Here is a 12,294-nt window from a genome sequence, read left to right as displayed (position 1 = left end):
CGTAAAGAAAAATGCGTGTGGATAAATGTGGCTTGTTGCAGACTTGCGTAACTGCGCATAGTGTCGGGTAGGTGACACCAACAGGGTGTAGAGACACCTACTTAGAAAAATAGTGCGGTTCCAGGAGTTTATAGTGTAATGACAGTTTTTTCGAGGAACTCACAGTAGGGGAAATATGTCAAGTTAATTCATTACAAGTTATTGAATGTAATAAATGACATGTCAATAAATAATGCATCCAGTATTCTGCATTGCTTATTTGCAGAACTTGTACAAAGGGTAGACCGATTAGCACCCCCGGACGATTAGCAGGCCAATAATGGGTCTTTATTTTCCGATTATCATTATCTGTGATTTTTCTGTCAGATTGCCGAGAAAATAAACTGATTAAATGTGCTTCTTCGCTCAGATGCAGTCTCCTCTCGCTCACAATTGAAAGAACACCAAACGATCTGAATCTGCAAAGAAACCACATTGCAACTACATTTCATACAGTACTTCATTCCTGTCCTATTCACCATCCTTATTCTTTAAATGTGGTGCATAAGTCCACCTACTTGGCCAACAAAGCAGATTCTGAAATCAAATGTAGTGAGCTAGGAGGAAAAACAAACAAAACAAACAAACCACCATATCAGTTGCAGGGATACACTGTTGTCTTCAGTTAGTATGTTTGCCATCTCCTCTTTAAATTCACCATAATCATAATAAATATCAAGCATAGCATTCTAAATACAGTATGTGGCTTGTAAAATAGTGATTGCAAAAATTTAGTTGGACTTGAACGCAGCATTCCTGATATTATTTAAATAAATGGCATGTAAAAAGGTCTATATGGTTGAGCCTGAAATGTCTGGGGCTTATGGTTTACTATAAGGTAGCACATGAAACCACATGAAACCACATACACACACACACACACACACACACACACACACACACACAGAGTGCTGTGCAGGCTTGTAAAGTTATGGTTAAGTCAGCTGACACCTTCATCAATTCACGAGGGTGTGCAAAACCCTAGAAGGAACGCAGAGGCTGCTTTAATGCTGCTGTCCAACACTTACCAGGACACTGCCACATTCCCGCTGCATAGTTCATAGTTCTTTTTAACAAAAGACACACTGTTTTCTTGTCTTAAAATTAGACTATCATGTCAGACAGCTAGCTCCTGCTGACACTAGTGAATGATCAGTTTGTTAATCAGACAAAAGCTGTACTTTCCGCACTGTGATAATGAAAGTATCAAGAAACTGGCTTTCATTTTCTGTTCCATCTTACAGTAACTTGAGATTGACTAAAATCCTGAAGGGCTTTTTTTAACTCAAAGTGATGACTGTTATTTATTGGGAAACAGCCAAATGCATTTAAATACTTAAAAATAAAGTGTATGGACAGAGAACAGACAACAGTGATTTTGTAACTCTTAAACTGAACACCACACAGCTGCATACAAGACAGAACTCCTCCTTGATACTCACTTACACACACTAAACTTATTCCACTATTGTTAAGTAGCTTTTGATTTGACTTAGATCTGCTAAAAAAAAAAAAAAAGAAGAAGAAAAAAAACTACCACTAGTTGGTTATCTACAAATCATTCACTGAATCATTAAATATCCATTTATTCAGGTTCACTTTTCTCACTCTGACATAGAATACAATCTGATCTACAAAAACGTCAGCACATGACATTGGACATTTTGGTCAAAACATATAAGGTACCCAAAGAAATACCCAAGTGGCTTGCCTGCATGTCATTTAGCTTCAGTGTCACAAGCAATAAACCCTCCCTCTGACCCAAAACACGTGTGATCCAACCCCTCTGGCCCACTTCATTGTTCACAAGTCTCTTTCTCAAGTCTCTTCTTGTCCTCAACAGCTGTTTCTCTGCCAAATCAAGCAACCAGCCAATTAGGTTTACGCTCAGCAGTTTATGCAGCCATTCATAAGGACAGCCCCTCAAACAAAGGAAAAAGAAAACAAAAAAACAAAGAAAACAAAACTCAAGACAAACCAACTATAGTAGAAAATAAGTGATTTTAGACTGACATGATGAGGAAAAAAAAGATCCCACTCCAGACGAGGAAAAAAAAACCAAAACAGAGGAAAGTGCTAGTTATTTTCATTTGAGTTTTGCATTAGCAAATCTGTAAGTCACATAAACCACCCATCAACAACCCAGACCACTCCCCTCCAGCCCCATCCCACTAAAGATAACGCAGAGTGGGAGCAGTACAGCCAAGTCTCTCTCGTCTCTGGAGCTCTGTGTGATCTGGACGCTGCATCCCGGATTGTGGATGGAGGGAAAAACGGGCACCAGAGGAGAGTCGGGCGGCTGAGGGGCTGTAATGCTGTTACTGGGGTGCCAGCTGTACGCTTGCGGTGAGGAAAGCATGGCAGCAACAGCGGAACCCCCTTCAGGCAACATAGTGGTACTGGTTAGGAGTCTCCTTGTCACGCTCCATGTAATCTCTGTCTATGAGCGATTCGATCCGCTTCTTCAGATCACCCGGCTGCAGAGAGGAAATTAAGTCAGGTGATGTGGAGTTTTACTTGTGCATACATGTGTGTTGGAAGAAAAAAATGAAATAAAGAAGATGAGAAGCTTAAGATTTTCCACCTTGACAGGGAACTTCAGCTGGTTGTAGAGCTCTGATACCAGAAGGTTGTGACTGAGGGTCTTCCTCATCTTCATGATGCGCACCACAGCTGCATCAATCTGGTACTGTCTGTCTTGGAACACACGCTCCGTGGTGCTGACCTGCTCCTCTACCTGTATGGACATTTTTTTCAAAAACAGATGAGAACCTTCCCTTTGCACAGGAAAACATGCATAGGTGGCAAATTAAAAATCTGCCCTGATTAAGGAGGAGGAGGAGGAGGAGCGTGTCATATATTAAGTGTTTTTACCGTTTCCTTCATTTGGATCTGGTTGATCTTGATGCGGAACAGTTTGTGTTTGAAATCATTGTTGAAATTGAAACGGTCTCCATCCTCCACGTCTTTCCCTCGAGGATTCTTGTTGAGGACTCGTGCTTTTCCGCAGGCCAGTGACTGCAGGGTGCGCCTGAGCTCTCCCTCCTCTGCACAGGAGAGAGTGATAATGTGATACAGCAGGTGCCTCTTACACAACAGAAGAGTTGTGCTACATATTTAAAGACATGTGTTACCTATGCCAGTGGCAGTGCGAATCTCCTCCATGCTGAACTCCTCTCCTTCGTTGAACATCAGCAGCACCAGTGTCTGGAAAAGAGAGACCTGCAGCTCCTTCTTACCCTGCAGGACACGATAGTCATTTTAAAAGCAGTTCATTCTCGCTCTCTCTCCATCTCATCTATGCTCTGTTTGGATGTCCTTACCTCTTTAAACTCTGCCTTTAGTACAGCGTGGCCTAGTGTGGGCTGCCACTGCAGCTTCCTCCCACTGTGCTTACCCAGGTAGAACAGCTTAAACACCTCCTGGAGTTTGACCATCTACCAAAACATAAAGAGATGAGATTTGTGAAAAAGACTGTCCTCAACAGAGCAAGTTAAGGATTAGATGATGACCTTGCCATGATGACACAGTAACATAAAGTGAACCTAGGTCTTTTGTAAGAGTGAATGCCAAATAGTCTGATGAACAGCACCCAAACATAAAAATGCTTACCTCTGGGGGCAAATGGACCTCCATGGGGGTGTATGAAGGCCAGTAGCCCATAGTGAGGATGTTGACAGTGAGTTCTATGTTGCTCGGCTCACTCTGGTTCTGTATATACTGAGTAGAAATATCATAATGTTTATCATGCATGCTAAATGCATTCACTGTCACAGTACAGTGGAATGCATACACACTTTGTAAACATGGCTTCAATCTTTTAAAGCTACACATGTATGGTTTTGAGTGGGTCTGTGTGCACAGAAACTGAAAGCACCTGTTTGAACTGGATCATGATGTCTTTGGACAGTTCCATGTCCTTGAACATCCCCTCTAGCTTGCTGGTAAATGCTGCTCCGCATTCTGGAGGAAGTCAAAACCACAAGATATCACAACTGACTTCTTCTCACACCACAAATGCACCACTGACTGACTTTGTTTGTGCTTTATCTGCTATGAAGAGAATATGCAAAGATCTTCTCGATATTGTGCTATAAAAGGGGAGATGGTGTAAAGTGGGTTAGGGTTTACAATCCTATAAATTGCTTGTGAGCCCTCCTTTTACAACGTAGATATAGGGATTAATATCAGTTTGCTAATTCAACATGTAAGACCTATGACTCACCATGTTTGAGCTTAGAGAGCATGGACTTTTCAGCGTCAACAGAAGCACTCTTGCCGACCAGCAGACGCTTGGCCAAGTCCTTCTTATAAAAAGCTTCAAACACGTCTTTTCCTGGAGGGGAAGAAACAGGTCAGAAGTGGTCATCAGAATGTGCAGGGCTCAACAATAAGGATTACCAGAGGCAAGCAGAATGCCAGGTGGGGTAAATCTAGCAACTCAACTGAACCATCTGGCAAGTGCTAAAAATAATTTAATTCCATGCGCAGTATTGAGTGGGCATTAGGTGAAGACATTCATCAGCTGTAGCACGAAATATCGTATCTTTTTTTTTAACACACAAGTTTAGTTGAGCGGTGTCGTGTATTGCACCCAGGTTTGAGAGAAAGGCAAATTAGATTAAAAATGACAACTAACTTTAATCAGTGTTATTTGATAACCACTAATACATACAACTATTTGTATAGAGGCAAATAACAATTGCCTTTGAGCAACTAGATTTCAGAACCACTTGCCCAATCAGGTAGAACAAGTTTCAAAGCAATTCATAACAGTATTCTTTTTAATATTTTAAAGGATCAGGGTTAATGTTGTCGTCTCTTTGTGCTTCGATTATTTATGGCGTCGTGTTGAGGATAAGTACACAAGCCTACAACCTGTAGAAAAGAAGCTGCTTTGTATTCTGGTGGTACAGCAACAGATGCTTCTGTATCTGTTGCCACAAGGCAGCAGAGTGAACACAGGCTGTGGCTGGGGTGTGTTGTCTTTTTGTAACCTTTGGGCTCTGTGCAGACATCTTACTTCAGTAGATGAGTACCAATAATGTTCTGGGTGTCCGAAATGAGTCACTTTTTGTCCTCTTTACAGTTTTAACTTATCCAAATCGAGGGTGTATGAAATGAGGGTGTCCTAAACGGTGAACTACATATTATAAATCTGCTTAAATTAACTAAATCAGTGATATTGGGTGACATATAAAATGTACTTGACATATATGCGCACAGCACACACAGAGACACACAGACGTTTAACTGACCGTGTATGAAGCGAAAGATAATCATTATCTTGTCCAGGATTCTCTCCAGCTCCTCCTCTGTAGCCTCTTTGTTCCCTGCTCTTAGCTTTGAATCCACATATTTAGCTGGGTGGGAAGCAATAACCAAGAAAGCTGTTATCACATGCTGGAACAACCAAATACCACAATAACAATATACTGTATATAATATGAATGAGTACAAAGATTGCATTTTATACATTTTGAAATCTTTAAAAAGCATCTGGCTACCATGGCATGTCATTTATTTTCCCAGACTCACCGATAAGTTCAGCAGGTTTGTTGGGCCTTTTGTTGATAAAGGTCTCAAAGGCTTCCTTCATCGCGTTGATGAATCCCTCATTCCGTGCAAAGCAGCTCTGTGCTACATTGTCCATCTTGTCCTTGAAGTCCAGCAGGTCTTGCACCATGTCCTTGTCTTTCTCTGGAGTACAGACAATCTCTCCACCGAAAGACTGAAACCAGGGAAAGTTTCAGTAACACATACACGCATTTCTCAAGGACATGGGATAATGTTCTTGATGGTTCTATGTTGGTTGAGCTATGAGTATACCTTTATATAATCCCTCCAGAACTGCAGGAGTGTGGGGAGTCCTCCCTTCACTTTGCTGAACAGCAGGTAGAGGAGGGTCAGCTCAGTCACACGATTCTCATCCAGCAGGGTGCCCAGACCTGCCACAAAAATGTTACACTATTATCTAATATATCAACAAATAAAAACTGCATTTTGTAATTACATGTTTACGACTAAACCAAATTCACAAAAAAATGACTGGATGGATATGGTTGTCCAAAAAAGGGAAAATAAGATGTTTTGCTTTAGTCACGGACTGTGCTCTTGTATATTTTAATCAAGACCAGTTCATGGCAAGTTATGAAACAAATTAAGTAAACAGGCTTGATTAAGATTTAAAGCAGCAAACAGCACAGGACTCATAGCAAACGTGGAACCCCTTACAATGAACTGCAAATCAAATTAATAACAGCACAAACTGCAGCCTCAAAAATGATCATAGCGTAGAATCAAAAACCCTCTACAATAGTTCATTCAAAAACATTTAACACAATAAGCTTCACAAATGTTGTCTATTTCACCACTAACAAGCTACTGTGAAGGGCTCATTGAAGTATTTCACACACACTCACCCTTTTGTAGTATCGCAGTCATATGTTCTCCTAGAAGTTGTTTCTCAACACAGCTAATAAGTGGTTTCCTGTGAGGTAATGAGAAGAAAACAAGAGGAAAAAAACAAGAAAATATATCAGAAAGTTAGACATATATGTGGTCTGTCATAGTTAAAGTCTGCTCTTTGATCTCAAAAGACCCTTTCCAGATAATCAACTCATGACATTCCAGTTAAGGTCTTGTTGTTAATCAGTTATTATCTTGAAAGCAAATCAGAACTTGGGTTATATCTGCTGAGCCAAGAGTAAAGACGATTTGGCAGTTTATATATCACTCTATAAAACAAATACATGCAAATATACCATTCTGTGCATGTGTACTATTTTTTTGTTTACTTACTCCTCAAAGTTCAGTGAGGTATTTAATTGCACTTTAAAACAGGTGCACCTGACCTTAAAGATCAGAAATAAACGGCTCTGTATTTCTGTTTATTCTTGTTTTTTTTTTTAAGTTTGGTATGCACATGAGGTGTTATCTTTTATTAAGGTTATTAATTAAGGGATAAGGTATATTTTGTATACAATAAATGACATGAAATGTAAAAGAAAATTACTGAGTGCTCTGGTCGAGGTAGCTCATGATCCGATCATTCTCCTCCTCCAACCTACGAGCCACATGGTGCAGGTACTCAGGCACCTGGACACATACAAATACACACATTTATAATCCTCAGCATTATGTGTTTGTCAGGGAACGAATAACTGTGACTGCATGATAAAACCATCCTTTAATAGTCTCACTCACATCTCTCTCCTGCATCAGTCGCTGCCCTTCTGCTGCATACAGCCGATTGGTCTCAGTCAAAAACCTCTCCTCAAAGGAATCTCTGTAAACCTGAGCAAAAGTTAGATTGTCAGAATGTTAAAACACAGACACGCGTTTATTCCTTCTACAGAACTGCTGTGGTAAACAGGCGATCAGCTACCTGCAGATCTGACAGCATGCCCAGTAGACTCCTGAGCAGACTGCGGTCTATTGTCTCTCCATTACGTTCAAGTTCGATTTGCTCCAAAATGCCATCTACTGTGCGCTTCTGAACTCCGCTGTCGCTCACAATGTGGGTACGAAACAACTCCAATCCAGTGTCCCTGTAACATATATACAGAACATCAGCCTCCTACACAAATAGTAAACCTTTTCAAACAAAGTAGTTTAAATGAACCATAGTTTTACCAGATAGAGGGGAGTAGGGAGTTCTGAAGCACATAGGTGCGATCCAGGAAGAGAAAGATACTTCGGATCATTATCTATAAAGAGAAAATACGAGATTTAAACTTTCCTATTAGCAGAGAAAAAAAAAAGTAAAATCTTTCAAACCTCAGACTTACAGTTTGCCTGCAGTGGTCCTGCCAGCAGCGATTCATTCGTTTCAGGAAAGAAAGGTTGTCCAAAGACTCTGTGAGCTCTATGTTAAGGAAAAATCATGAATTCACTTGTGTCATTAAACCATATTTGACAGTACTCTGTTGCTTGGCAGCATGCAAACACACAGTAGTTTCTCTTCTTCTTAGCTCGAAAAGATTAAGTGTCAGACTTGTGTGATACCAACTGCATCTATTCTAATGTGTCCTGAGCATGCAAAGGTTCCTATTGAAAGAAAAAGTGAATAACTCTCTAAATTTAAATCCATAAACTCCAGATCGGCAAGTAAAAAAAAAGATACCGGTAGCTATAAAGGAGGACATTAAATATGATTCAATAAAGGTCCTATAATTGGATCTCCTTTAATTTGACAAAATTATGGCAATCGTGATGTTTTCTTATGATGTCGCTTTTTAAATCATAAAATATGTCAAGCATCTTTACTCTGCCAACCGCAGCCCCATTTTGTGAAGGATTTGAAAATACTGCCATAATTGGATAACTGCCAAACTTGTTATATGTTGACCCCTTGTGAGAAAAGACTGCAACAACATCTGAATTGTGTCAGCAGAGTTTAGTTATGTTTTTGTTGTGTTTAACAGCAGACTAAAAACAAACCATGAAGAATCAGGATTCACTTAATTATCATAACACAGCCGAGATTGTGCAACACACTGATAGTTGTAATCCTTTTGTGCTACTTGTGATTAAATAATAAATCATAAAAATAATAATAATTTGTTCAGTACAAGTAAAGACTCTTTTTACAAAGTAAAATATTTACTTTTAGTGAAGCCTCACTCTCACAATGCAGCATAATTCAATATGTTAGAACACCTTCACATGTATCCCATTTATCCCAACTGCAACATGTCTGACACAAAACTTGCTTGATGTAGGTGTACACAAAAAAGGATATTCTCTAAACTGGAAGATCTGGGCCTGTACATGATCTTCACAGACCTGCCGCAGCTGCTTGTACAGAGTCGGGGAGACTTTATACGAACACAGGTTCTCTACCGCCTTTGAGAAAAAGAGGGAGAGAGACAAGGAAGAGAAACGAGAGCTCATGAGATCATTTTTCAATTATGTTCAATCACAAAAAACAGTGGGAACTCTTATAACATGGTTTCCTGATTTAGAGTACTGTACTGTTATGAGCACTGCACACTATATTACACAGTATAAATCTACTTTTATGTTGAAATGAAGTTGAGACTTTTCATCTCAATGTTCACGTTAACGTACACCCATAGATCAGAAGCAAATGTAGAAATAATTGTATTATCTAAAGTCACAAATCTGTAAAATGAACCATTAGCAACTTCAACCCTGTATTGTATGATCCACTGAAAGAACAGAATATATTAAGTCATGTTGAATTGTTTTGCACTGAAACATGTTTAAACAACAGAACTGCAAACCTGATAGAGCTCTTCCAGGTTGTACTTGATAGAGGTGCTGTTCTGGATGGCACCCACCGCATCTCGTAGCTTCAGCCAAGTGTCCTCAGTGTAGTTCTCAGCTAGTTTTGGCCTATCTGTTAGAAAAAGATGGCAACAGTGTTAATTTATAGTTAAGCAAGCTAACATAGTCACTAATGCAAGTGAAAACAACATTGGCACTGCAAGAGAACATATTTTGACATGTTTACCACAAACATATGTTGCACATTTGTTAACCATCAGGCCTCTGCCAAATATTAATTCTTCAACAATGTTCCTACATTAACACAATGGGCAACATTGAATAAACAGTATATTGGTTAAATATGCACATTTACATTAAGTAATGTGGGTTTCCATGGTCAATACTGGGATATCCGACAGTAAACTTCGGAGCGCATATAACACCACACACTTTGGACCCACAGGTAAGAAAAGCAAATAAATACATGTTCTTCATGGAGTAAAATGCAGAAACCATTTGTGGGTACAGATCCTGAATTTCAGTCTTTTGAATTTTGAATCAAAATCATAATATGGCCAAGTGCAATATCTAAAATGAAAGACCTCAAAGCAATGTACTGGCCTAGGAATCTTGTGAAATTAAAAATTGTATGCAAAAAAATGATCATACTCACGAACAGAGAACACAATTACAGTATCTGTCTAAAATAATAGAAATATTGTTTTTTAACAACAATATGGAGCCATATTTACATTAAAACGACTTCATACAACAAAATATGCCTCACATTTATTTCAAGTTTGAAGTCCATTAATGTAAACATCTTATCTCCTGTATGTTATAACCGATAAATGTATTCATTATCTTTATTGCTTTCACACTGATGATTTTGATGATGCTTTAATTTTGTATCTCTCTAACATTTAAAAAAATAATGAAACTCAACCACAAGTTGACAAGTGAAAGAAATGCAAACATGCGAAGTTCATATTTTTGGTTTAAACTTGTGTAGTATGCAACTTTTTTTCAATGAAAGTAGTAATCAGTATCCGTTTTCTTTAATGTGTTTGAGTGTGCAATCATACTTTGATGGGACAATCAGAGTGGTGAGAGGTGAAGCATCGTGAAGCATATTATACTTCAGATTTGCAATCAAAACACGTGCACAAACCAGAGACAGACAACTTTCGTATCAAGACAAATCGATGCGATTTATGGTGCTGCAGATATCGAAAGGGGGGAAAACGATCAGTCACAATACCTTTGAAATTTTTGATCACTAATTTCTTTGAAGCGCCGGATTTGCTTGAGGCCACAGCAGAGGTCCTGGCCATCCCGTTGGGGTTGTGCTCCGTTATGGCAGAGAAGCTGGCTCTCTTGTCCTGTCGAGTGTCCTCTGCCATTATCAGATTAGCGCTTTGGCTTAACGCTGTATGGTTCAAGTGTTTTGCTAAGTTAGTGTTGGATTGTTCAGTAGCCTGTTTATTCACTGTCAGCGACACAGCCTCTTGGTTGTACCAGTTGTCTTTGGTTGGCAGCGCAGACCGTCGCAATGTATTTAAAACACATTTACACACAAACACTAACAGATTAATCAATCAGTAAACATAACTAGCGTCTGCTAAGTAAACAGATAGCTAGCTAACAGTGTGATATCTGAAACTGCAGCACACTTCAGCTACCAGTTCGTCTTCTCCTCAACACTTTAGCTTTAGCTGTACGGGCTAGTCCACGCCATTATAGACCAAGCTACTTATAGATTTTCACTAGTTCAATTATTATATTCGAAAGTAGGCAAACACGTAAAAGAGACATAGTTAGCGTTGATATAACAGACCTATATTATTGCTGGCTGTCTTTGCCCACATAGCTAGCTAGCACAACAAAATGGCTTTTCTCAGACAGTTCAGTTGGACAGGTGCATCCTGGGTGAAAACCGACCGAGATGCGTTCAGCGGCAGCTTGGACTTTTACTGTCAGCTACAGTTATTTCATATATACATTAAGAAACGCTGTTTTTTTTTTTGTTTTTTTTTTTGAGGACCAGATCCCCCCCACTGTATTTTATTACTAATTCATACTTACAAATCACATTCACATCGATTATTCTACAGTAGCAGCAATGTGAAATGCAACCACAGTAGCAGTGGTTCAGTTCCATGTAGTGTCCCAGTAAACTAATCCAGTGAGCCAACATGCACAACAACAACAACAACGACAACAATAATTTAATTTACATAGTAACATTAAAAAAGAGTTTAGGAAGTGCTTTCACAGACAGAGCAAAGGCAGGACACTCAACACAACAGAATAAAAAAGCCAAACAGTCAAGTCAAACAGAGACATGTCCAGACTAAGGAGATGTTAAAAGAATAAGTATCAAGGCAAAAAGAAGAAATTAAACACAAAATCACATTAAAACAATTAAACACAATGAACAAAAATTAAATCTATATAAGGATGATAAAAGTACAACATCACATTAAGAGGAATTAGATACAAATACAAAGACAGATTAATAACAATGAAGCGGATAAAGGAATAGAAAGACTCAAAGGAATAAAAAAGATGACTTCACAGTAGGAACGCAAGATATTGACTTTTTTGCACTGATAGCCGATACCGGTAAGATAAGCCAATAATTAACATTTTTATGTTTTGAAGTAAGTTTCTTGGCTGCTCACCTGTAAGAAAGGCTCAGATGTAACGTGCAAAAATTACTAACTGTATCGGAGTTTGCGAATGTTGTGCCTTTTGAGTTAATGAAAGTAAATGGCTTTCATTTACTTTCATTGATTGATTTTAGCCAATAAATATTGCTAAAATTTCAAGGATACTGATAAACAACTGATATTATAGATTTCCCAGTGGTGGGCCAATAATACATTGCGCATCCGTGATCGCATCAAGTTGCTTTCAAGAAGTGATTTACCCAACAATCTTTTGGCATGGTGCAACCCTCCACTACATGGGTGTTGTAGTGCATGAGTTGCATGTGAAGAAAGTGATAAAACTTGATGC

The 12,294-nt window shown here is 39.0% G+C and overlaps 1 protein-coding gene across 2 annotated transcripts; it reads right to left on the bottom strand.

Annotated features, from left to right (window-relative positions):
• Positions 1-1,609: 1,609 nt before the first annotated feature.
• cul4a (cullin 4A) lies at positions 1,610-11,215 on the bottom strand. Of its 2 annotated transcripts, XM_037096197.1 has the most exons (21): positions 11,111-11,215; positions 10,535-10,702; positions 9,288-9,403; positions 8,783-8,886; positions 7,830-7,899; positions 7,675-7,748; positions 7,427-7,589; positions 7,246-7,335; positions 7,055-7,137; positions 6,462-6,529; positions 5,869-5,987; positions 5,578-5,770; positions 5,298-5,402; positions 4,265-4,375; positions 3,917-4,002; positions 3,652-3,759; positions 3,363-3,476; positions 3,174-3,279; positions 2,914-3,086; positions 2,624-2,776; positions 1,610-2,516 (listed from the first exon to the last, which is right to left on the bottom strand). In XM_037096197.1, the coding sequence occupies exons 1-21, from the start codon at positions 11,139-11,141 to the stop codon at positions 2,421-2,423; spliced, it is 2,331 nt and encodes a 776-aa protein (XP_036952092.1). In that variant the 5' UTR covers positions 11,142-11,215; the 3' UTR covers positions 1,610-2,420. The 2 variants fall into 2 exon arrangements, with proteins under 2 accessions (XP_036952092.1, XP_036952093.1); XM_037096198.1 differs by having other exon boundaries at positions 10,535-11,189.
• Positions 11,216-12,294: the final 1,079 nt, after the last annotated feature.

The sequence above is a fragment of the Acanthopagrus latus genome, chromosome 4, assembly GCF_904848185.1.
Source record: "Acanthopagrus latus isolate v.2019 chromosome 4, fAcaLat1.1, whole genome shotgun sequence".
In the NCBI taxonomy this organism is placed as follows: Eukaryota; Metazoa; Chordata; class Actinopteri; order Spariformes; family Sparidae; genus Acanthopagrus; species Acanthopagrus latus.
Note: the sequence above shows the minus strand (reverse complement) of the source record. Positions and strands in the feature narration are given on the sequence as shown.

Bases quoted from the DNA above. Each gene is read 5' to 3' on its own strand.
- cul4a (XM_037096197.1), bottom strand. From the start codon at position 11,141: ATGTGGGCAAAGACAGCCAGCAATAATATAG. The intron at 10,703-11,110 runs GTCTGTTATATC...TGAACCATACAG, and splicing joins GACAGCCAGCAATAATATAG to CGTTAAGCCAAAGCGCTAAT. The intron at 5,403-5,577 runs GTGAGTCTGGGA...CTTCCCACCCAG, and splicing joins CAAACCTGCTGAACTTATCG to CTAAATATGTGGATTCAAAG.